Source organism: Acanthisitta chloris, unplaced genomic scaffold (genome assembly GCF_000695815.1).
Source record: "Acanthisitta chloris isolate BGI_N310 unplaced genomic scaffold, ASM69581v1 scaffold6641, whole genome shotgun sequence".
Taxonomy (NCBI): Eukaryota; Metazoa; Chordata; class Aves; order Passeriformes; family Acanthisittidae; genus Acanthisitta; species Acanthisitta chloris.
Window position 1 is genome coordinate 81,496 of NW_008656395.1, and position 27,184 is coordinate 108,679.

At 36.8% G+C, this 27,184-nt stretch overlaps 1 protein-coding gene across 1 annotated transcript in view; it reads left to right on the top strand.

The window, feature by feature from the left end:
* The window catches only part of LOC103811343 (catenin alpha-2-like), a 143,901-nt gene that overhangs the window by 75,839 nt on the left and 40,878 nt on the right, over nucleotides 1–27,184 (top strand). Inside the window, exons 5-8 of the mRNA XM_009084310.1 lie at nucleotides 1,059–1,151; nucleotides 1,435–1,591; nucleotides 5,118–5,318; nucleotides 20,285–20,436. Of these exons, the coding sequence (XP_009082558.1) occupies nucleotides 1,059–1,151; nucleotides 1,435–1,591; nucleotides 5,118–5,318; nucleotides 20,285–20,436 (603 nt within the window). The remainder of the gene's footprint in view (nucleotides 1–1,058; nucleotides 1,152–1,434; nucleotides 1,592–5,117; nucleotides 5,319–20,284; nucleotides 20,437–27,184) is intronic.

Here is a 27,184-nt window from a genome sequence, read left to right on the forward strand (position 1 = left end):
TAAAAAAATATCTTGTATTCCCCCATCCCAAAATGTAGCTTTGTGGATTTGAATATCACTGATGACCTTAATTATGTGCAGTGTGACATGAATTGCTGTTTGGAAAACCCATGGCAGATTCATGGACTTGGCACAAAGCTTTGGGGAATGGATTTTTCAGAAGAACTGTATAAGCTGGAAGAACATGCTATTCCACTTGAATCCAAGCCACAGAGATGCAGCTCTGTAGTGTCTGGAGGCATGGTTTGGTTCCTAGATCTCGTTCAGATGTCTCTCCAAGTCTCCCCTGTCTTCACCTTATCCAAATAGCCTTCAGTCTTATGAGATTCAGACTTCTCAAAGCTGTGCCAGTGTGAGCAAATGTAGATTCAAAGATCTTTGAATGAAATATTCAGGCATATGTTACAGAATGAGGCTTTCAACAGAGAAATTTCACATCACTAAGTTGTGGTGCTGTTGCTAATGGACTGTAGTGCAGACAACCACATAGAAATAAAGAAGTTCACCTGAGAATAAAAATTATTTTAACAAACATAAAAACATCAGGATCTGAAACAATGATGATATTTGAGAGATATGTGACTTCCCAGTATCAGTGAAGGTATCAGAGTTTTGTTTATGGATGGAAAAGTACAATTCCATGTGTTAGGAAATCAAAGATCCTTCATTTTACAAAGCTCAGAGTATATGGATGACCCGGATTACCTGGTTAGTAAGAGGAAAAAGAAACTGTGAGAAGAGGAAACATATAGATAATTGTCTGGATGTTCTTCATTCTCTACATGACTTCTCAGGAGATAATTTTCAAGCTATGGAAGAGGATGTGAAACACTTGACAGTGAAGGTAGATTCTGAGAAAAATCTAAAGCAGAGGGGTAGTTCAGTTTGCTGGTAATGAAATAATCTGTATGGGTTTCTGTTCATCATCACAGAAGACAATGTATTATTCCTCTTGTATACAATTCTTTCATCCCAGGCAAGGCTCAATGAGAACAGGGAAAGGTATGAAATGGCTCACATGCCTAAAACTTGATTCTCTTCTGCTGATTTCATTGCAGGTTGCAAATCTGGCCTGTTCAATCTCAAATAATGAAGAAGGTGTGAAGTTAGTCCGTATGGCAGCAACACAAATTGATAGTCTGTGCCCACAGGTAAGTAAGATTCCTGCTAAAAAGTACTTGAGAACTCTTTTACTATTAAAAAGCATCAGTTAGCTGAGACAGGGAAAACAGCCTGGGTGAAGATTATAGCCTTGTCTTTGTCATTACATTGTTGCCTGCTTTCCATGAACTGTGAAAAATACATTCATATTTTGAGACCTGCATAACAAATGGGGTGTAATGCTGTATTTTTAACACAGTCCATAATCTATTTATTCCTTCGCTTGTGAAAAAAATCTTGCCATTCCTCCTAACAAATGGGTTTGAATAACAGGTAATTAATGCTGCCCTCACACTGGCTGCCAGACCCCAGAGCAAAGTAGCCCAGGACAACATGGATGTCTTTAAAGATCAGTGGGAGAAACAGGTGCGAGTTCTCACTGAAGCTGTTGATGACATCACTTCGGTGGATGATTTCCTCTCTGTTTCAGGTACTGGGATCAAGGGACTTTCCTAAAAATATACTACTAAACTAAACTAATGGGTCATAGCAGATAAAAGCTGTAATTACTAAAGTATCATTAATCCATTAGTCTGTCTCTATTGGAATGCTGATCTTCTACACTCAGTAGGAGCAACCACACCATGTCAATTAATCCCTGGTCGCAATGGTTAGCTTTTCACCTCCCCGAAAATAGCATCTTATTTGTGCTTCTATTTGTAGAGAAGTTTTGTTTCAACTCAGGCACCAAATAGCATTTTGGCCACCTTTTAAAAATGTATTCCAGACCTGTGACAGGCTGATACAATTTATAGAAATTGTTAAAGCCCTTGTGCAGGTGTAGGCAAGAGGAGGAAAGACGAACTTTATAAAATCACAGAATCACAGAATGGTTTGGGTTGGAAGGGACCTTAAAGACCATCTAGTTCCAGCCTCCCTTGCTGTGGGCCCGGATACCTTCCACCAGACAAAGTTGCTCTAAGCCCCATCCAACCTGGCCTTGACATTTTCCTTACTTTATTCTGTAGCTTTGCTCAGATCAGTTTTGTCTATACAGTGGGGCAGATGTACCTTACAGTCCTGGCCCCTGACCATCTGTACCATGTTATCAGGCCTTGAAGAGGGATAGGAAGAAGAGAAATAGGCAGATGCTGCATTTGTTCGTGATGGACCTAGCCGTGTTAATAGTTGAATGATGATCTTAGAAACCTTTTCCAACCTTAATGATTCTATGATTCTGTGTGTCTCATCTCAGACATGACCAGTGTGTACTTTTTCAGAGAGCTAGTAGGCACATCTGGGTCTCAGAGTTATTGGTGTAGCAATAAAACCAGAGTGAAGTAGTAAAGGGGTATAACAAATAGCAAAACTTTGCACCTCTCTGACCTCACTAGGAAGGCTCAAAGTGCAAAGCAAGTTCTTGTATGAAAACAGACAAAGTGTCTTAGGCCTTACATAAAGAAGGGATGGAGAAAAGGACAATGACTCTTTGGATCACAGCCTTTTCTCCATCCTCCTTGTAAAGTGCAACTTGTGGCAGAGCGTATTGTTATAACATAGTCATACACAATGAATTCTGTAATTGCACAGTGCTCTGTGCCTTGGGTTAATTGTCTGCTGCAGAAAACTCATTTTCCTATTTCAGTTTGAAAGGTGAATTTCATTGTTGCAACTAAGGACATAGAGTGTGCCAAGAGTGCTTAGTTTACTTGAATATCTCACAAGAGCCAAACTTCAGGAGGTAGTCTGGCTGAAATGTTATGTTTCATTCTACATGATTTTCCTTGATGTTTCCTAAATTCTCTAATAAATGTTTATGAGGTTTGGAGGAAAAAAACCCAACTTAGCCTTTTTAAAAATCCTTAATTTCTTTTTGTTGCCCCACCCTTTATTTTGTTTGGTTGTATCCTGCCTCTATTATTAATAGGGAATGGTTTTCTTTAGTTAATTACACTCCACTTTCAACATCCTGGCTAGAGTGTTTACTGCAAGCCATAACAAAAAAAATGAAAATGAACTCTCAAAATGAAAGGGTACTTCAGAATCTGGGAGAACACTGATTTTTGTTTGAGACTTGAAGCTGACAAATACTTTTCAGCAGACCTAGTTCTGTGCTGAAAGGGATGACTAGGCTGTAAACTGCAGACCCAATCCACAAGCCAAAGAGCTGGCAAACTGGCTTAAATGGCCATTTAGTTCTTAGTTTGAGAACTTTGTTTACTCCAAGCACTTGTATCCACAAACCAAAAGTGATTTGAATGGATGATGGGATTTTTAATTTTTTTCTCAAATCATATTTCCTTCTAACACAGATCCAAACTTTCCAAGGTGGATGAGAAGTGTTATTTCTGTCGAGTTTAGATTTTTTTTCCTAATACTGTCCATAGGCATCTCCATTAAACATGAGAAAACATGACATATATTCAGAAAGCCTGTTGCTACTTGCTGTGAGCTTGGAAGCCTCAGCTTACAAAGGGTAGTTTTATTTTTGGATGTTAAACCACTGAAGCATTCAAAATGCTACTGTCTGGTTAAATGTACCTCTTGAAATGACACCTCCTCCTCTTCATATTGAGTGTCACATTTGATGGTATGTTTTAATAATATGGTGGCTACCAAAAGAAAGATGATCATAATTTTAATAGGTTATTCTATATTCCAAATGCACTGTCTGTTCAAATCCATGTAGCACTACTTATTGGGAAAAATTGGTAATGCCTTGGTTAAAAAAAAAGGAATAGTGATAAGGAATAGTGAAGAAATGTTCTAGCAAATGAACGGTTTTTTATATGTGGATAGAGAGTTTTTTAAACAAAGAATTTTGTCTTGCAAGTTACTGTGTTTCACAGCTCAGGGGACTTTCAGTTTCCATCCAGAGTTGCTACAGTGTAAAATTCAACATCATGTAAAACACTTCTGAAACCCTCAAATGATCCAACCTTGGGATTTTTTACAGGGAAGATTAGTGTATCATTCTTTTTAGTGGCCAAGGTTAATTAACAAGAAGAAAATGGTGAACTGATTGATTCTATTTTATTTATTACTACTACAAACAATAGCACTGCATTTTCAGTTTAGAGGGGTCTGTAGCAGAAAAACAAGTTGTTATTTGGAGTCACTGAGTTTCTTAGAGTGAACTTGCTCAAATACGAAATTCAGTCATAGTTTTGTTATTGAAATGATTTTTAGCTGTACTGACTACAGGGAAATAATGTGTGACCTAGTCAAACTCTGCTTCATCCTTTCACATTATGTGAGGATACTACGTGAGCTCTGATACTTCAGCACATGAGAGTAGGTGGCCTGTTTCTGAGCCAAAGAAACTGGTGCAGCTCCCAAGAATCCAATAAAGCTACTTGGTATTACATATCTGAGCAGACTGACTGTTGTCAGCTCTTACCTCAGAATATGCACAGTCACATAAAATTATACTGTGAGTCATGAAAAATTCACATCTTATTCTCTGGCATAGACGGAGTGAAGGAGATGAACTGCTCCTGTCCAAGCTCCCTGCTATTTACAAAGGCCATTTTCTGTTGTCTTTTCAAAATGCTTTATTTTCTTTTCTGACTTATTTAGGCACAAATGAACCAAACATATTAAATGTTTATGGGAGTGTGTAAATTCATCTTCAGAAAATTGCCCAACTGTTTATTAGAGAATCTGCATAACATTTGACCGCTTTCCCTTTTGCATTCATTTTATTACAGTTTCATTAGAATAAAATTCAGTGTGATGTTTGAAATTAATGTGATTGATTTTCAGAGAATTGCAGGTTGGGTCTCACAATGTAGGTAAGATGATGTAGCCCAGTGCTTGTTAAAGATAAATATCGTGCTTGGGATTTTTAGTATTATGTGACATAATACCACAGAAGGACATTTGTTTTGCAGACCTAGATAAGGATAGATATCCATTTTTTAACACACTGACATTTGCTGTTTACTCAAATCAGTAAGCTTTGCTATGAGGAAAAATGAAATGAAAATGAGCCATATTTTTTTCCTCCATTTCAGAAAACCATATTCTGGAAGATGTGAATAAATGTGTGATTGCTCTCCAAGAGGGGGATGTGGATACACTGGACAGAACTGCGGGTGCCATCCGAGGCCGTGCAGCCAGGGTTATTCACATCATTAATGCAGAGATGGAAAACTATGAAACTGGAGTTTATACTGAGAAGGTACTAGAAGCTACCAAACTGCTCTCTGAAACTGGTAAGCTTGCTTGAAATATTGACAGATTTATTGAAATGTTCATTATTTAGTAATTTAAAACTTTCAGTTAATTCTCTTTGATCTGTTACTCAGAGGCAAACCTATGCTTGACAGCAAGGTATAAACAAATTCATGACCATGAGTGGTTTTTTTATTCCCTACTCATTGCTGTTGCAGAAGTCATATTGACAAGAGCCATATAAGAGAATAAATTCACTAGCCCATGAAACCTAGTCAACTTCATCAAAGTGTCTATGATTTGCATAAATCATACACAGCTTCTCTTCCTGAGTTGGTTGCTTATGTATTATGTGTCTCTAGAAAATCATTACAAACATTATTCTGTAGTCTGCATAGGGGAATGTACTTGTTGGTGACTGCAGTTGTGTTTCTAAACAAAACCAATCCTTTTTTTTCCATTGAAAAATACACGAGCCCCTGAAAATGTATTACCTAACTGAAAAAATAGAAAAGTCTGCTAGATGGATATACTGGGAAAAAAAAACACCCTTTTTTTTTTTCAACCAGTTCTTGCCTCGACAGAGCAGGTATGGGATTCACCTAAGTATGAGTGACTACATTTAAACTGGTCATTTTAAACCCCTTTATAGTCAATACTCTCTGTTGCTTTGTGCATCTCAATAATTCAGTGCAGGCAGTACCACCAAGTGCTCTCATCTTAAAGCAGTGGTCGACATTTGTTTGGATGAATCATGCCCTGAGTTTCATTGACTTTACAGACTAGGTCTCTACTCACTACAGGTGACCAGCTATGATATAGATCCATGTATTGTGGATGCCTGAAAATATCTGAGCTGATCCTCCCCTACCTGCTTGCAGTTGCTCATCTGGTCTTTAAAATCATCAAGATTATTTTGGAAGGAACAAGTGAAAATTGCACCAGTTCAGGACACAGCAAATAGAACTTTCGGACAGAGAAATCAGACATTTCCCTATGAGATGGAAAAGCCCAAACTGTTGTACCTCTGGCAGCCTCTGTGTTTGCTTTGAGAATGGAAATCAACAAAATGAGCTAAAAAAAGAATATGTTGGAATATTTTAATATTACTTGTTATTGTTGCCCCCAGCTTAATATCTTTTAGCCCTAATAGGGACCCCAATTTGCACAGATAAATCTCACTGACCAAAATCAAGAATTTATAGCTGAAGTGTAGGTTCTTGAGATTGAGATTATGACTAGAAAGTTGTGCCTTGAACATATGTAATGCTGGTAGATCCACAATGTATAGAGATTAACTTTCACAGGCATTTTCCTGTGAGCTGCAGAGAGACAATAGGTCAGAAATCAGTGACATAACCTTCAGCCTGTGGTACACTGGGCTCTACACAGCTATTTCTTATGCAGCATTCATGTTCACTTTGCATCTGTCTGAACCCAAAGGGTCATGGCCTTGAAAATGGTCAAAATGCCTTTTGGCCTTACCTTGAAGATAATGGAATGAGGTTTGCTTCTTTTTTTTTTTCCTCAAAATTTATTGATTCTGTTTGAGTCATATTTTTAGGTGGGAGGTGTTAAAGTGGGTCCAACAATTGTTTTCATTACTCACCCTATTTTTTACTACCCAACAAGAGATCAATGGAATGAGTACTGTAATTTTAGTTTAGTTATAGAAGTCTGTGAACAGGTATTATGAATTCACACAGGAAATATAATCTGTTCAGTTTCACATGGTAAAATATTTTCTTACAGTCTTGTGTTAAAGTCATCTTTTGGCCAAGGAAAGATTTTAAAGAATTCATAGAATCATAGAATTTTTACTACCCAACAAGAGATCAATGGAATGAGTACTGTAATTTTAGTTTAGTTATAGAAGTCTGTGAACAGGTATTATGAATTCACACAGGAAATATAATCTGTTCAGTTTCACATGGTAAAATATTTTCTTACAGTCTTGTGTTAAAGTCATCTTTTGGCCAAGGAAAGATTTTAAAGAATTCATAGAATCATAGAATTTTAGGGGTTGGGTTGGACTCTTTATTAAGCTAAACAAATCAATGGTCAGGCTTTTTATTTAGCTAAATTTCTAACCTAATGTTCTATAAAATGTTTTATTAAAAATATTTTCAGCAGAGTAACCGGCAGATATAAAGTGTCATTATATAGATCAATAATAGGCACAGTAATACTTAAATTCCATATTTAATGCACTTTTAAATATAGTTTAAATTATAACTAAGTGCAATAAACTCTGGACTAAGTGTATCTTAACAGCATCAACTCATTACTGCTGGGATTCAATGCCTTAGACCGAACCCCTATTCCTCAAAATCAAAGTTATTACTTATTTTGTATTTTCTAAAATGTACATAAACTTGTGAATATTTAAAAAAATATATTAAAATGATGTTTTCAATGGTAAGAAATTTATATCATGTAAAAATTGTGCAGCAGAAGTTCAGGAGATAGAATGGTACCAAATTCAGTGGAGCTGATGAAGCTTAAGCAATTTATGCCAGACATGAGTGTGGATCATTAATATTACAGCACAGTTTCTATCTGCAGCTTTTCAGGCCATTTACAAAGGCATTGATTATTATTTCTCTGTGATTAAAAAGGTAGAATTTACTATCTTATTTTGTCCCCCTGGAGTAAAGTGGTAAAAATGGTTTTTACACTATTCTGTGTCATTCTATGCCCCAGTTACACTCTACCCTCTCCTGGAGAACAGGTCTCTGCCTACATATACATCAGGGTAGCTATGGATATAGAGATATTGAGGTGCTGGAGCATGTTCAGAGAGGGGAACAGAGCTGGGAAAGGGTCTGGAGCACAAGGAGTGACTGAGGGAGCTGGGGAAGCTCAGCCTGGAGAAAAGGAGGCTCTGGTGGGACCTTCTCAATCTCTAGAACTACCTGACAGGAGATTGGAGCCATGTGGGGGTCGGGTTTTGCTCCCAGGTAATAAGTACAGAGGAAATGGCCTCAAGTTGCACCAGGGTAGGTTTAGGTTAAGGAAAAGGTTCTTTACAGAAAGTGTGGTCAAGCACTGGAACAGGCTGCCCAGGTAAGTGATGGAATCATTGTCCTTGGAAGTATTCAAAATACATGTGGATGTGACGTGTTTGGTGGTGAACATAGTGGTGCTGGGTTAATGGGTACACTCAATGCTCATATAGATATTTTCCAACTTCAACGATTCTATGATATGGGTACCTATAAATGGTATGATATGGGTGCCTTTGAATACCTGCATATATTTCTATATTCTCTCTATTCATCACCTCAAGATCCTGCACAGATTTTATCAAACACTCAAGAATGATGAGACTGATATACTGGGGTTCAGGTTCTACCCACATATTGGAATTTCTATGAGAAGCACAATCATAGAATCATAGAGTCATAGAATTTAAGGGTTGGAATGAACCTTACAGATCATCTAGTCCTATCCCTCCCTGCCATGGGTAGGGACACCTCACTAGATCAGGTTGCTTAAGGCCTCATCCAGCCTGGTCTTGAACACCACCAGGGTTGGGGCAGCCACCACTTCCCTGGACAACCTGTTCCAATGTCTTACCACCCCACCCTTAGAAAACTTTTTTCGAATATGTAAGCTAAACTTCCCCTCCTTCAGTTTGAATCCTCACCATTTTCATTTTTGTTCCTTCTTTTCTTTTTAATTGACCTTTATTTTTAAATGAAGTGCTTTTGGAAGCTGGAAAAAAAAGTTAAATTACAATGGAAAGGAAATAAGCACATTGCCTTTCTCTTATAATTGTTACTTATTTTCAACTATCAGCCCAGAAAAGAAAAGCCTCTTTTAGGCCTCTTTTTCCAGAGTTTTCAATTTGTTACATGAGTATTAGGTGTGATCCACAGTGGAGAAATATGGATACACTGTTTTGGAAAGAGAAACACCTTGCTAATATTTTTTTTAGTGGGGAGAAAATTAATCTTTAATGAAACCAATATTGGTAGGTTGTGAGAAATTGAAACTGCAAATGTTACTTTAATAACTGGTCTCACCTCAATTTTATTTGTTTGCTGCTTTAATTTGCAGCCTTTGGAATACATGAGGTGCTTTTTTTGGTGTTTTACTGCTTTCTTGCCTGGGCTTGACTAACGAACTGCCTTTAAAGCCAAGCACTTGGTAGAGGTTAGATTCTTATCACTGACAGCAGTATTAGGGAGTGACAGATTGGTTAATGTCTTTAAAATTGGGTACTTTCATTTCCCTTTAAAAACCAAAATAAAAACTTAACTCTCGCCTTCTGACTTTTTTTATAAATCCAAGTTGAAAACTTTAAAACAACAGAGTCTCTGTGGCTCGCTGGGAACAAACAGCTCAGATTTTAGTGGCTGTTAATTGTGTGCAGGGAGAAACCAGAGCTTCAGGGCTTATTTTTTTGTTTGCCTTTTAGGGCACTGTGAAGTTTTACTTTTTAACTGGGCATTGCTTTGTTTCTAAAGAGCAAGGCCCAGTGGCTTCCTGGGGTGAGCCCCAGCCCTTGGCATCAGGCACCTCCATGGCAAAGGGATGGCTTGAGGCCAGGCTGCGATTTCAGCCTGTGGATGGAAGTCAGGACCAGGCCCAAGAATGGGAACCAGGGTCAGACACAGCCCAGTGACTGGGAGGCAGGTCCATGCTGATGGCCCCTGTTAAATGTTATATTAGTATCCAGATTTGTAGAGAACTGTGAAATTATCCTCTTACAGGCAGTCCATGAAAAAACAAAGAGGAAGAAGAGTGGAAAGGAAAAGAGAGAAGAAAGAAAAGGTTAAAATCAAGGATAAAGGCAAAAGGAGAGGGAGAGGAGCAAGAGAAAACAGAGCACAATTTCTATTTGAATATTGAGATCTCTCATACTGGTCAGCACATTGTCCTAGAGCAACCAAGGCCAGCTGAGACTGTCCCATTGCCATTAATAAGGAGGAGATCAAAGTCTACTCAGCAATTACTTCAGAAGCTGTAAAAACTGAAGGGAAGAAGCATGAGTTTCTGAATGAGTAAATAAAATTGTCCCCAGACAGAAATCAAGTAACAGGCATTGAGGCTAAACATTATTTTTCAAGATTTCTGAGATTCAAGGAGGAGAAAAAACTGTGACATCCTTTAAAGGTCAGAGGGTTGAATTTAAATTGGGAAAACTGGAGTAGACCTTGCAGGGTTGTAATGAAAGGAAGAGGATGGGAAATGAAGGAGAAAAGAGTAGAACTAGTAGGACCAGAACTGCCTGGGAAGGGCTGTGAAAACTTTTCAGTATTTTTTTTCGTCAGTTTACACTGAGATGTCTGGAAACCATCCTGGAACAGCAAGTACTGTAATACTTGGGTTAGTTCTGTGAAGGACACTGGAAATTTGAAATAGTCTGATTCACACCAGAAACTGGAGTTTCAGCTTTCAGCATGTTTTTAAAATATCCCAGTAACTTTGTAACTCACTGTTTTTATGTAGGTCACTCTGACTGCTGTTTTGACACAATTTTTTCATTTTGTCTTTATCAGGGTGGACTAAAGTTGAAAGTCAGCACTACAGGCAATTCAGGAGTAAGCCTGTGAGAATTTTATCAGTGTGAGTGGGGCAAAATTTAAAGATATTTATCACTAAGAAAAGGCAGCTCAATGATGTTATCAAAGCTAATACTAAAATGTGGGAAAGATGGATTTTTCAGCAATGATATGAAGGGAAAAAATGTAGAAGCAAGAAGATGAATTTAAACATAGCTGTAATCAAAAAAAACCCCATATTGAATCTGAGAGAGAGCTCAAAATGGAGCCTATTTAAAAAATAAATGATGTTAAATTCATGTTTTATGGGAGTTCAGGTAGTTATAGTACAACTTATGGGTACCATCATTCTGAGAACATGAGGTAGTTTATCCAGCGGTTTTGATGAAATTATGACTTTTATTCTGCAAAGTACTGTAGCATTTTCTTTAAAGTTTTGCTAAACTGAAATCCAAAGGTCAAGGTATCACTAACAAAAAACTTTTATGCATTATTAAAGAAAAGGTATTTTACAAAAGACCAGAGAATACCCAAGATTTTGTTCCACTAGTGCTTGATTTGATCCAAAGAATTTTTAACCAGAGGGACTGTGATCAATATACAGAGAAATACAGTAAGAAATAATATAAAATGCATTATAAAACAATTAAATAAGACACATAAGAGATGAATAAATCCCCACTGTCACTGAAAGCTGAAATACTATTTCTTTTTCTCTCCACTTTTAGAGTTTTAAAATAGAATGTAGTACTAAAGGAGAATATGACATAATTGATTTAGATTTTCAAAGGCTTTTTATGTAGTCACACACACAGCTGTTTGGGAAATGGGTAACCATGGAGTGAATATTAAGGCCTTTGATGGATTAAGAGCTGGTTACAAGGCACAAGCAAAGCATAAATGACCATTTCTCAGGAGGCAGAAAGAAAAAATCCCATGAGGCTTTAGGGGTCAGCGCTGTGGTTGGTGTATAATGTATTAACAGGTGAATAGGCAGAAGCAAAATTTGCCAAAAGGAAATGCTGATTTGGCTGGTGGGAGTAAAGGAGTTTCCTTATCAGAAAGACAAGACAGAAATATTTTTTCTTTTGTTTTACTAGGTAAATGAAACAATTAAAACTATATGGTCTATGTTGACAGGAAGGTTCTGAAAAAACTCATCCTCTCAGAAAAAAATGTGGCGTTGTTATAGGCAAAGATACTTTTTCCAGCAATCCTCGCATCGGTGTTGAAGATGTTAGAATCATAGACCGTTAAGGGCTTAGAATGGACCCTAAAGATCATCTAGTTTGAACTCCCCCTGCCATGGGCAGGGACATCTCCCACCTGACCAGGTTGCTCAAGGCTTTATCCAACCTGACCTTGAACACCTCCAGAGTTGGGGCATCCACAGCCTCCCTGGGCAACCTGTGCCAGTGTCTCACCACCCTCACAGTAAAAAATTTCTTCCTAATATATGTTCCTTCCTGTATGCTGGGCTGTACTTTAAGGAGGATATTCACTGAATACTCCAAATAATTGTTTCCAGTTTGATCTCCACAGCCTAAAGAGCTTCCAGAAATAGAAGAAGGTCAAGATAAGGATTATGTAATTAAAAAAACGTGGGGATTTGGATGCAATTTAACTTCTGGAGAGTTAAAAAATACTGCAGTTATCAATTTTGGATATGCCAGACACATTAGATAATTAGATGTTAGGTTAGTATAATAGAAATGCTCATTTTCACATACCATTATTACTTAGTCACTGTTGAAATGTGTTCTCAAAAACATCTTGTGTTCTTAAAAGCCATTTTTTGAAAATAAGGAGGATGGTGGTGAAGATAGAAATTTCCCAAGTCTAGAAAATATGAGCAGAAAAATGGAAATGAAAAATGGAGTGAATATCCCCAAGCTCCAACAGAATGTTTTGTGAATACAAGTGTGAATTGTACAATAATCTTTTAAAATAAAAACATTGGTATTCCTTGCATCCCCTTGCCCACACACACCTACATACAGATATACACAAACCTATAACTAAGCCAGAAAGAGTGATTTGCTTGTGTTATATAAGCCATTTGGTGTCCAACAGCATGCAACTGTTTTCTTGAAGGGATTTTTCTTAAAGGTTAGCTTTTCTTTGAAATATTAACCTGAAGAGAGTTCTGTTTAGTAGGAATAATGTTTTGGGGGTGCTTACTGTATGTAGTCTTGCACAAGTAGACAGGAGAATGAGACATCTGAAATTGGTGAGACACATACATCCCTGCAGCTGTCATTTGTTATCCTTTCCTGTAAATTTTGTGATGTACTTTTCTTTACACAATTGCCTCCTGTGGTGGCCATGAGGCAAACACCACTTTCCTTGCTTCTCCCCTGACATTCATCTTTCTGCAAATGACAATTCAATCAGGACAAAATTTGAAGCTTTGTCTTCCCTCTTGTGTGTGTGTGTCCCTATCTCACAACACTTGGTAGTGTAACTCCAGACATCCCAATCATTTCTGTAACATACAGCTCACCATGTCCTGAAAGTGTCATATTCCCACGTTGTACTGCTTAGTTGCATATGCCCACAGATGAAGCAGAAGCTGTCTGTGAAGTGCCAAGAGACTTAACATATATGGGCCAAAAGGTCAGGACCTGGCTGTAAATTCAAGTAAGCCAAAGAACATTGATTTTATGGTCTGTGGCTAAATCAGTGATGCAGTGTATTGGCAGTGAAGGCTGATTCTTCCTGAAAGTCCTGTGTTTACTGCAAAATGCTATAGTTATCAGTACTCATTATTTTACACCTAGCTTTTAACCATTTTGTTGGGGGAAAAATGAATCAGTAAATTGCAAGAAGTGAAAAGATGGTCTTGTGCATTGGACAGTGATGTTTCATCCTTTTCTATGCCATAGCACTCTGCTCTAATTTTGCTTTTCCTCTTTCCTGAGTCACCAATGTGAGATGCACAGGTTTTGATATCCAGAAATAATGAGGATTAACATTTTCACTCGTGAATTTGAGCTGTAACAGAAATCAATGACTGCTTCTCTGAGAACTGAAGGGTAACCACTCTGAAAACCCAATCCAGTGACGTAAAACACACACATAATTATATATGGGCATTTCTTCATCTGTGACAACAAACTGATATGTGTATGTGTATGCATGACATGTCTATGCATGTGTGTTACAAAGCATTCATCAGCCCAAGAAACAAAATATTTAAATTGGATCTACTTCTTGGAAAACCAGTTGGTTTAATACTGGTATATTAGACAATGGAGCTGAGGAAGGGTCTGGAGCACAAGTCTGATGAGGAGTGGCTGAGGGATCTGGGGATGTTTAGTCTGGAGAAAAGCAGGCTCAGAGGGGACCTTCTCACTGTCTACAACTTCCTGAAAGGTGGTTGTAGCTAGGTGGGGTCAGTGTTTTCTCCCGAGTAAAAAGGAACAGGACAAGAGCAAACAGTCTAAGTTGCACCAGGAGTGGTTTAGATTGGATATTAGGAAAGGTTTCTCCACAGAAAGGGTTATCAAGAGCTGGAATCAGCTAGGGGGCACTGCCTAGGGAAGTGGTAGAATCATCATCCCTGGAGGGATTTAAATGACATGTAGATTTGGCATTTAGGGACATAGTTTAGTGGTGGCCTTGGCAGTGCTGGAGGAACAGTTAGTTGGACTCTGTTATCTGAGAGGTCTTTTCCAACCTAAATGATATTGTGGTTCTATGATATTTTGTATAGTATTTCAGTAGACTTTTATAAAGCATTTTCTTTTTAATTAGCAATATAATAGTCATGACTGAAATTTAAATTATATGATATGAGACCAGAACTTTAAAACATTTAATGAAATATTTAGAATGTTCTGATGAGGAATGTACAGTTCTTCTAGAAACAGACTTTGACAAACAGTTCAAGCTAAATAAGGTATCTTGTTTCATTCCTTATTCATCCTTCACATGAAACTGAGAAACTGTGCTGTCTTTAACAGAGTATGTCAGACATCCCATAGGAATTATCTTTTAAATACCTGTTTAAAATACTTCAACTTCCCAATAGGCTACATTCTTTGCTCAGTTAAGTAAATTAGTGGATTAATAAAAAATTAAATTTAAAAAAAAAAACACAGAAGAAATTTCATCCAGAATGCTGCAATTCTTTAGCTATAGTTTTGTGAATTTCTTGTACTAAAACCTCTTAAATCTGGATAATGGCTGAGGTTTTTTCCTTAAGGGAGCATCATTTTTTTTAATGTAGTGGATCATTCAAGGATGTTTTTCTTTATTACCCTCCCCTGATAACCTTTAGCTTACAAACCTGCCAGTCATTCTAGATAATTATCTTGATTTATGTGACATAAACAACTATGATGGTTAGAAGAAGCATAGAGTCTCTGCATGACATTATCAGAGATCCTTCCTTCAACATTTAGCAGTGTAGCTGTCCAAACCTTCATTCTGCCATGTCATTCTTGAATAATTTATACCCAAATCAGACCAGATTTTTACAGCCATTTAAGAACTACTTAGATCAGGGGATTGGCACCTTAAAAAGACATCTAGTCTCTATGAACATGGCATAAGGAAAATCAAATTTCTGAAGAACTACAAATGCTTAAATAAATACAGAGCTACTAAGACCTAGCCAGAGGTCAAGGTTGGATACAGCAGGGTTTAGGAGATCAATGACTTTTCTGGAGCTCAAGTTTCTGGTTTGTCTGAGGGAACAACCCCAGGTCTTTGAGAAAGGTGATTGCCTTGGATCCAAATCCCTGGATACTGGAAAGAGTTGAGTAGGTGCTTGTGTCCTTAAAATGAAGCTCTAAGAAATAGCTCTGCTGGAGACCTTTGGGAACCCTTCAGTTCCAGTGAGATTTAGATGGAAAGGAACCATGTCTTGCTCAGCCAGTCCCCTCCTGATTTAGAGGCAAAAGTATTCTAGGATTTGGTGCATAAATGGGATTGATTTTTGCCTAAACTGGGTTGTCTAAAGCAGACATCTGGTCTAAGCCAAATACCTGTCCTCCCTCTCTATTCAGTGGGCAGAGGAATAACAGAATTTGATCCAGTTGAACTTGAATGGCTTTCTTAAAGTAGGTGTGATTAATTGTCTCATGGAAACAGCTATTGCTCTCCAGTTGGTATAGGGAAACAGATTTATAACTTTCAGATGTATAAAGTAGGATGAAAACAGGCCAAGTTTCTTCACTCTCATTGATGCTACTAAGAATTAGAAACCTGTGCACCTGGAAGGTCCTTGACCTCTATTGCTTTTTTTGTGTCTTAATTATCCCTTTCTTTATTTCTGAACATTCATATCTGCTTAAGATTCTGAGGAATTCAATTTCCTAAACAATAATGCCATAAAAGTGCAATAAATTAGAGAGGCGTTCATTTAATCTTGCATATTAATGAAACTTTTGTTCTAATGCTATGAACAATAATGCCCAACCAATTTTAAATTTTTATCTCAATAATTTTATAATGTAACCTAACATTTCCCTGTCAGTGATCTTATTGTTCCCATATCACAAACAAAGTTTGAAGCTATGTTTTTAAGCACAAGAATTGCAGTACAAACTGATTGCCCTAGGAGAAAAAGTCAATAGGGAATATATTTTTGGAAAACAGATAATTACTAGATGATTTTAATATGTAGGAGATATGGGTGGGTGGGAGAAAAACAAGAATAGCTTTGGAGAAAACATTTTCTTTGTGGCAAAGGGTGGTTCACAAAAAAATACAAGTTTTATCAAGGCAGGAATTCACCCTTGGTGGTGTGCTAGTTTTCTGTAATGCTGATAGCAAAAAAAATATAATTTAAAAGAATTAATCAGTTGATAAAATGGAAGTAATTTCAACTTTGCTGATTCCCAGTTTTTCTCGAGCCACCATTCAACCTAGATTTTGTTGGCAGCGATCTTACTCTCAGTGCCATAGAAAACTCATCCACAGAAAGGCTTTAAAATCTTTATTTGTTGGAATGACAAAGTCACTAAATTAGAAGTGTTGCTATTAACTTGGGACCTGATTCTGTCAACATTTATGCAGGTGCCTAATTAATTCATGTAGTTAGGCTGAGAGATGTTAATGGATCACATTTTTCAGTCTAAGCATATGCATAACTGTTTTCAAGGCCACAGCTCATACTAAGAAACCAATGTTTAATTTTTCCCCAGAAGTATTGATTTGCTTCTGAATCTAATATTCATAGCCAATCTCTCTGTGCATAATAAATGAATCATTCTCTATCTGATGCATTTACAAGTTTTAACTCCAGATACAGAATCATGCTTTGCCTGACTTTTACTCGTAGCTCTTTCACTGTTGGCATAAGAATATCCTTCTTTGTATGATGGATAAGAAAACTTGGAGGTTTTGTAGGTGCAGCTGGGTTAGGTATTTCCCCATACATCACTGTCATGGAGCTCAACAACCTTAACTAGAGAATAATACAGTTCTCAACTCAATTTTCAAAAACTTTACTGCATTAAATGACCACATATGCTTAGAGAAGCTATAAGCAATAGTATCTTATTAGTTTAAGATGCTTTTTTCTTGCTTGTCTAATCAAAAGTGAGCAGTGATGTAAAAATGCAATTGGCAAGCAAGCAATTCATAATGTAGTTTAATAGCTATTTTCATTTTGAAACAGCAGATAATGTTCATGGGCAGTAATGTAAATTAAGGATTAAACTATGGCCAGGTCTGCAAAGCTGATGAAAGAAGCTTACATACACAATGGGCAATCAACATGGTAATATATGTGGTCAAGAATGAATACCTTGTGTTTAGGAAAATGAATAAAATGTAACGTTCTACCTTACAGTCATTTAATTTATATTTCATTTGTTTTGCTGCTAAGGACATCACATGTCAGTGTTCTTACCAAAATCAAAATGTCATATCTGCTTTCCCCAACCCACTACTTACCTGCCTTGTCAAGGAAAATAGTGTAAAAGCTTGGTGCAGCCTATTTTGATAAATCTGTTGCCTCTTCAACATCTGCTGATTATGTACAAGATAATTAAACATTAATTGCTCTACATCATGTTTAATTTTCTTTCTGGGTACTGAAATTACATTGAATAGCCTATAAATCTTCCTTTGTTCTCTACGTTTATATAGACCTTTATATAAATGTTTATATACCTTTATCTAAAATAGATATGTGCTTTTTTTCTTTTTCTAAATCCCTGTAATTTTCACTGGGTTTTTTTCTCTTGAGTTCTCAAATATGGTCCAGAAATTGTTTGTGTTATTTTATAAAGAAATACAGGGTAAACTTTTTCATGCTCTGTTTACTTGAAGTTATATGTAATAGATAAATTTTCTTACGGTTATGTAGATGTTCTCCAAACTGTCCATTCCTAATTCAGGTCTGTTGCACCTACTATCGGCTATATCAAATACCTGACCACCTCTGCTAGTTAGGAAATTCTAAACAGAAATTTAAGGTTAAACTCAATTTAACCCTAAATATTAGGGTTCTTTACCTCCTTTTTTTTGTTGTTGTTGTTGTAATTTTTGCATCTCTAGTTTTACTTGATTTATCCTGAAGACCCCAAATAATTTGCCTTTCATTCTTTATGTTTACTTGTTTTCTTTGTATTTTTAATGGGGTTTTTTTTATATTCAAGCTAAAGACTTCCTTATGCATTCATACTAGTCTCCTAGTACACTTTCAAGTGTTCCATTAATTAAAATAATTTGATATATGCATTTATCAATACTCTTTCCAAAACTTCCAGCTCTCACAAACTCCTTTTCTGATTAAAATGTTTCCCCTCTGCCTGGCAATGTTTTGTTAATGTTTACTCTTTTTGAAGTCTATTGTTGCTGGCACTTTTTCCTATTTTCTGGACTATATCCCAAGCACTTACTGAACATTATCTGCATGGAAGATACAATTCTGTTCTTTCATCTGTGTACATGAACAAATATATATATTTAGATGTGTGTCTATACATATAAACAAGCTTTGAATCACTATACCCCTTTAAAGGGTTCCCCATTAAAAGCCAGTGACTAATACTTAAATGCCAGAAATAGAAAGTTTGAGCTTGTAGTTGCTGCCACTTATTCTTCAAAATGTAAACTAGTCTTGATTCATGGTTTTTTTTGTGGGTTTTCTTTATATCAGATAGTAAGATGCATAAACTATAGTTTTCATTCTGTGTAAAATATATCTAAGGACATTCAGTCTAGAAGAAAATGTGGTTTCCTGCCACACTGAAAGTTTGCTTCCTAGGTTAGATTGTCACTGCTCTTGATAAAAATAACGCTGGAAATTCCCCTTTGTATTATCAGTGTTCAAGCTACCAAGAAGAGTAGTAAAACTAGGGTCTAGGGAAAAGATAATCAAGAAAGGCAGTATTTTAACAAGACAAGGGAAACTGGCTGACTTAGGAGTCGTCTTTTCCTGTTCTTCCAATAATATTGCCAAAATAATAAAGCCAATGGTACATGATTTGGATACCTAAATGCTAGAATAAAAATGATGTAAATATAATGAAAATCTATCTATCTATCAATCTTAAGATTGACCCAAATTCCTTAAATTATTAGGAATTAATCCCACTGGGTTTTGTATTCAGGTTTCTAGTGAATCATTGATTATATTTGTCCTGTAAGAGCACAGTCCTCCAATATTACTGTTAACATTTTGAAGCAGAGTAAGAACAGGAGTGTAGGTGCATTACAATCCATGGGGCCTGGTGTTCATACTCCTGTTTGTAAGATTTGGGTTTAAGTTGTTAGAGCACTGATTTGGGGAACATTTACCTTTCTGCAAACATGACATGCAGAAAGTGATTATATTTTCAAGGGAATCCTGTAGGAAATTTGAAGAAAGACCTCTTGCTACTTCAAGGAATAGCCTGAAACTATTTGTTTAAGTAAATAATTGCTCGAAAATATGTATTAAGAAAGTTCATACCATGGTTTGTAATACAGTTAGTCAATATTTATGACTATTTTTGTGTTATATGCACAATGATGGTGAAGAAACAGAAGGTTTATTTATGTGCCTTCACAAAAGTAATATGCTTGATTTTGCATTTCATCCTTTATACAGTTATTATTGTTCAATATGAGCTAACTACAGTTAGGTATGTAAATGAGTGAGCATAACGGCTACAGCTTGCTCTGATCATTTGATCTAATTATGTATTGTGCTCATTCCAGGTTGTAAAAGTTGTAAAATGTACTTTACTGATTGCTCAGGTATCTTGCAGTCTTTTAAAAGTTAGTAAATTGCACTTTTTAAACAAAGTTTTACATTCTTCGCTGTGCAACTGGAGGAGAGAACATGAAGATTGTTATTTTCATGCTGTCAGAAAATGTTCCAGGGCTCTCCATGTGCAGCACCAGTACAAACCCATACCATGAGCCTTGCTGTGTCTTGAAATTGTAAGAACAGTGTGTTCCATGTCTACTGGAAAGCATCAATGCCCAAGAGCAGGGGAAAAGTGTTCGTGAAAGAAGGTGTCTAATCTTACTGCCTTTCATTGTGTTTAATCTAGTTATGCCACGTTTTGCTGAACAAGTCGAGGTTGCCATTGAAGCTCTGAGTGCAAATGTCCCACAGCCATTTGAAGAGAATGAATTTATTGATGCCTCCCGCTTGGTTTATGATGGAGTTCGTGACATCAGGAAAGCTGTTCTGATGATAAGGGTATGTAAAGCACCTGGGAAATAAAAGTTGGGACTTACAGGAAAGTATCATGTTGGATGAGAGGAATATAAAAGCTTCTCGGAATCAGCTTTGGTTTGTAATAAGCCAGAAAAGCTTGACATTGAAACAAGGGTGAAAGAGAAGTATGTGCAGCAAACAAGAATTAGTAAATAAAGAGATGAAGTTGTTATAGTGGATGAACCACAATTAATATGTTAATCACCACAGAGAAGATTTGATCACATCTGCCAATAGATACAAACTTCATTACTGTTTCCATAGTGATAGCATTAATTTCCTAAGGTCTTCAAAGTTTGTGTAGATTTTTGTGGTTTTGTTCATTTGTGTTTTTCCTAAAGTATGTTCTGCCCAGGGTGTGAGGTAAGTCTGGTTAAAACCTAAATGAATAAATAAATTATCTTGCTGCTCCAGTGAGCCTCTACAGGGATGGTTTTGAATGTTTACTGAGGTAAAAAATGTGCCATTTCAGTGTTGACTAACCAGTTGATTCTATTTGCTTAGACATCATTTAATAAAACAAACAAATAAATAAAAGAATCCACAGAACAACATAATAATTGTGAGAGTAGGTGTGTGTCTTGCTTTTCAGTGTAGGCTACAGTCAAAATTGTGAAAAGATAAACAGAAAAGCAAACCTGGTTTGGACATCTCTCCCGCAGTTGAAACTGTTATTTGAAACCCAAATTACCTTGAATCTGTCCTAATAAAAGCAATGTACAGAGAAAATCGCAGAGGAAACTTATCAAAAAACAACAGAGCTAAAACACCAACTCATCCCTTTGAGCAAACAGGTAACATACACTTCTGGGTTTGACTATATTATGGCACTAATGTAAGACTTCAGGCAGTTGGAGCACTCCAAAATAGCTCCATTTTTGTCATCTGTCACTATGTATTAACATATACAGAAAATGCTTTTGGCAGGCTTAATTTTGTAACTGCAAAACATAAATTCCTTTCTCATACCCAGTGCTCATCTCAGGTAGCCTGAATTATAGTCATGACTGATGATGGGGGCAAACCTGTCCTGTTTTCTGGGTGAGCAGCATTAGAGTATGGGCAGCTCTTCAGGACTAGGATGGAAACCTTAAATTACTTTACTGTGAGGGAGGTGAAACAGTGGCATACATTGCCCAGAGATGCTGTGGCTGCCCCATCCCTGGAAGTGTTCAAGGCAAGGTTGGATGGGGATTGGAGCAACCTGTTCTGGTGGAAGGTGTCCCTGCTCATGACATAGAGGTTGGAACTTGATGATATTTAAGGTCCCTTCCAACCCAAACCATTCTGTGATTCTATGAAATGAAAGATCTGCGTAGTAAAAGGTCTCCATTTTCCCTTTGATTATCCAATTCCTTAGTCTATAACAGCAGTTTTCAGACTCCTCTAAGACAAGAACCGCTTCTTAGTATATTTTAATCTCTCCTAGTCATTTTAAATTGCTTCATGAGACACAAACATCAGGTGGGAAATGCTATACACCCACACTTTCCCATCCCCTACGCAGAGTTCTGACTTCCAACCTCCTGTACATCAGAGTTGTCCTTAAGAGGTTGTCATGAGGCTGTCCATCCTGCTGAGATGTTTCTGCTAAGCATAAAGCACAATTTTAAATTCTGGAGGCACATTCACTTATTTCATTGCTGCCTTACTCTTGCATTTCCTAGCTTGGAAAGCTGATCAGCATTCAGGCTTCACAGTCTTCTTAGAAAAATCCCAAGTTACTTTTGCAATTGTATCACTACTACTTTCTGCTCATTGTATGATATGAGTTAATGAATTCTGCTTCCCCAGATTAGGAAGATTTATTTTTTCATTCAGACAATTAACTTATTTATGGAGCTAAATGTAGTACTCCTTACCCAGGCAGAGAACTAAAGCACATAAATGGACTCATTATCCTTGTGAGTTAACTGGAAAAATCCACATGTATAAGCTTACATAGACCAGATTTTGCTGAATCAGAACCTTATTTTCTGTAGAAAACAAAATTAGTTTCACTTTGAGATACTCTTTAACATTCCCATCTGAGCATCTCACACTGAAATGGAATGTATAATTAAAGGGTGAGGCATTAAGCTATACAAGATAGTCTTTAGAATATTTTTATCTAATAGTCTATCAAATCTCATGCCCCCCTTTAATTCAGGCTGTAAAATTTCTTGCAGAATTAAAAAAAAAAAAAGATTAAAAAACCCCAACCTTGCAAACTTTTTAGAGCATTTCAGAAAATTATTTTTAGGCAGTGATTGTTCATGTGAAAGCCACGAAAGATTGAATTTATCTGAGATGATTCCCTCATAACATAGAGTAAATAAAGCCACTTTTTAAATTAATTTTTGTTGGCATTATTACTTTGAGTAAGCTGAAGGGAAGTGGAATAAACTCTGTTCTTCTCTTTTCCCTTCAAAAGGGGAAAATTTATTGTCCCTCTGGAGGAGAAAGAAGACTCATTTTTTCATAGAGGACTATTATTATGATCTATATAGAAGAAAAAATCTCTTCCACAACTTAAGAAGTAGTATAAATTAATTTAAGAGTATAATTATAGAACCTAAAAATAGAATAGAAAATAATAGCTTCATTCCAACATCATTTCTAATATTGTATAGGGATGAAATTACACTTTGTTTTTTCATAGCTGCTTATGAAATTCCCTTAGTTATTAGCCAGAAACCCTCTCTCCAGTTAGGAGGAATCACAGTGGCACCTTTTTTCATTCCTATGTATCTCGAAGGCCAGTCTTCTCTTGCCTTTGCTGTTGGCAACCTCACCTTTAGTGGCATGTACATTAACCTCAGTGTTACATTTGTTTGGATCAGAAGTGCACTTTTGGAGCCAATCTCTGGCTGTTCCCTCTTGCTATGTCTTAGTTCATGTTACAGAGTTGTCTTAGAGCACATAAGCTTGATTCTTTGGGGCAATCCTGTAAGATGCACTCTGGGAGCATCTTAGGAGCCGAGAGAACAGCATGAAGTTGTGTCAGGGGAGGTTTAGGTTGGATATTAGGGAAAGGTTCTTCATCCAGAGGGTGGTTGGGCACTCAACGGTCTCTCCAGGTAAGTGGTCACAGCACCAAGCCTGACAGAGTTCAGGAAGCATTTGGACAACAATCTCAGGCACATGGTGTGATTCTTGAGGTGTCCTGTGCAGGGCCAGGAGCTGGGCTTTGATGATCCTTGTGTATCCCTTCCAACTCCAGGATATTCTGTATTCTGTTCTATGATTCACTTCATTTCTGTTCTATTCTATTCTATTAACTTCATTTCTATTCTATTCTATTCTATTCTATTCTATTCTATTCTATTCTATTCTATCATTAAGATCTTTCAGTCCCTAGAGAAGACTACAGTGAGTCTGAAAATTAAGTAAGGGGATTGTGGGGTACTTATCCCCAACCAGCTGGGTGTATTAATGCTCTTCTACTCTTCCACACTTGTCAAAGTAGTTTAGCCATTATCACCTGTGGGATAGCCACTGTGGTGAAATCCAAAGTGCTGCAATATTTCAGGTCCTCTGGAAAATTAGATTTGGTGCAGAAACCCATCATCTTTTGAAACAGTCCAAAGCATGTTATGGTGTTCATTGTCTACATTGACTACCTGCTGCTTCTCAGATTGAATTTGAAGTGCTAGATTTTACTGTAAATCATTAAACAAGTGAAGACCTGCTGTGAGAGAGGTTCTCTGACTTAGACACTTTGGTGCTGCTTGCCCCTGACTCAGGCTGCAACTGCCTTTGTACAAAAACAAATGCACAGAATATCATGGAGTTGGATGTAAAAGCATATTATAAATTCTACTTTTTTTTCTCCTTATCTTTTAGAATTAAAGGGCATTTTCATGGTAAAAAAATGGGGGAGTATCTTTTAATCTTTTCAGTCTTTCTTCTCATTACAAGGTTAGTTTGACTTGGTGTTCACATTGCTGAGATTCTTATAATTGCATTTTACAATTTTTAAGTGCATGCAGCACTATAGCATAGTAGGGTTTCTGTCTTCATCAAATATATTTCAGTTGGTGAAATATGAAACAAATAGCTTTGATAAATCTGCATATATATGCCATTTTATGATTTATACTTGTAAAATTCATTTTTTTGTACTGCTGTTACAAAAGATTTTATACTGCTGTTACAAAAATACAAAAAATTATATTGATGGAAGATATTTTGTTTACAGTAAGCTTTTCACTGTAACAGTCAGAGAGAGATTTTAACAAATAAAAATATTACAATGACTGGAAGCCGAAAGTCACTACATTCATATTAGAAATAAAGCATGCATCTTAAAAGAAAATTATACATTTACTGGGTAATTTTTCTGGAATTGTGAAAGATTCTTTGCTGGGAGAATTCATCTGAGTTAGATAAATGAAAGATGTGCTCTATATGTAGTGAGAGATACTGTATTTGTTAAAAACAGTCCTGGGAAATCTTAAGGCCTGTGCCACAGAACAGACAGACTAAAAATTATGAAAATAGTCCATTTTGCTGCTGAAATCGATCAGTTCATAAAATCTAGTAGTTTGAAAACTGATCTACATTCTCCTGCCAATCGTGGTTGTCTGTTTAGTTTGGAAGCTGTCTCCAATTGCAAATCCATGTTTCCTACGTTTGTATGACCGTAAGTCCAGGTATCTGCAAGACAAATTCAGTCCTTCTGTCTTCCAACTCAGAAAGATTAAGTTTCAGACTTGGTTGTCTTGGAAACTAGGTTTTAAATACTGAGCTCCTGTTAGATGTGCACAAAAATTAGAGTAGTTATGGTATGTTTGGAAGGCCCTGCTAAAAGTCTTTGAGTCAAGGAACTTCAGTAATATTTCTCTTTGGACCTTTGTGTCTAAACAAAAGAGAGACCCTACTTTATATGGACTGCATTTCCAAAGATCAGTCTTGCCAGGGTGCAAGGGTGAAAAGCATGAACATATTTGAAATGGCAGCATAAGATACAAGTTATCTCCAGTTCTTCACCTAAATGAAAAAGGTAGCTATTTGGGGAAGAAAATGAACATGTTAATTCATCACACTTGAAAAACTAAAGAGAGTGAATCTGAAAAATCATTTTCAACTAGATCTCACTTGTACAGAGGGGGCACAGAGAGGAGTCTTGTGCTTGTAGTATATTACTGACAGTTGCATTACTTGTCCTTCTGGTTTGCACTACATTTTCTCTAAGTTCAACATCTATACCCATTACGTTCATCTTCTAAAGGCCAAAAATTGTAAGATTATGATTGTCAGACAGTAACAGCAATATATTTTTTTCTGAATTTTTCTTTGAGAATAAATCCTTGAATAGAATTTTCAGAATAGTTTTTCTCTTTAGGAGGCATCCTTATGTCCTTACTGGTTGCAGCACTGAGATGTCTTTTTTTTTAAATATTACACCCTTACTTTGCTGCATGTCTGACTATGAAAGCCTAGAAAAGGGCTGCACATTATCGGTTTTAGTCTTATTTATACAAGTGGAGACAGAAGAATCTAAGAGGATTATATTTGGAGAGTGAAAAGGTACTGGTTTTACAATGACAGTGAAACTGTCTAGTTGAATGGACTTGCAGGATGGGTAGGAGCCAGCTGATTTCTGTTCCTGTTTTTCGCAGAAAAGCCATGGCAGATTAAAAGTTGAGCCCTATGATAGGAAATCCTCTCTTTGCTTAGGGAGTTGTATGATTCTCTTAGTAACTTGTTTGTTTATGACAGATTTTAAGGTCACATCTTGCCCCCAGGCAGCTGAGCAGAGAGAATAAAGTGATTAAAGGCAGTTGGAAAACCAAACCATTATAATGATGCCTACCAATCTTTGTCTTTTCTGTGACAGTAGAGAAAAGTTAAATTCATTTCTCATCTCAACTTCTTCTCCTATGGTGTTATACACACTCTTTGTACATGCATCTCTTCAGAGATGCAGCCTGAGTTTCATTACCATACTGTCATACTTGGTTATTTCTTCCTCCAGTGCTCAGCATCAAAACACGTATTTAATTCATACTCTTCAAGCCAAAAGAAGATGGCTGTGTTTTACTCTCCCCATCATGTGTACTTCACCATGCAGCTAGCAAAGCAGCTGATTTTCCATTACAAACAGTGATGTGCACTTCATGTTGGAAACCAGGCTGGAATATAAATGTCGCCAAAAGACTTCTCTACATTATGTTAGAGGGTTTGGACCAGTTCCTAGTGACTGAGCATCTTCAAGACAGAGCTGTAATGACAACTGGCGATGATTAGCACCTCTGCTAGAAAACTTGACGTTTCCTCCAAGCATGAAATGCCAGCATGGATGATTTCCTCTGTAATGGTTAGCCCTCTAGGTTGACACTGGGGCATATGAGTATCCAGTACAGTGAGGATTTCTCTGCACAGTTACTGTGATCTTTTTATATTACCATTATGGTGTATTGTACCTACAGAACTTATTCATGACCAGACTGTTGTACTCAATGCTATTCAATCATAAAATAGAATATAATGCTCTTTCTAAAGACTATTTCTAGAGTTTTTGCACCATCTCTATTAAATATGGTACTAAATAGTGATTTTAAGTAGACTATCTCTCTGTATATACATAATGATTTTTTTTTCTCTTCATGTTTTATTAGAAGGTGCAAAAAATAAATAAACAGATCCATCAGTTGCCTTTTTCCCTCCCTCCAGCATTTTAAATAACCTGAAGCCTGCATAAATGTAACTAGTTTTGATCAATCTGCTTAGAGACCCTCACACCATT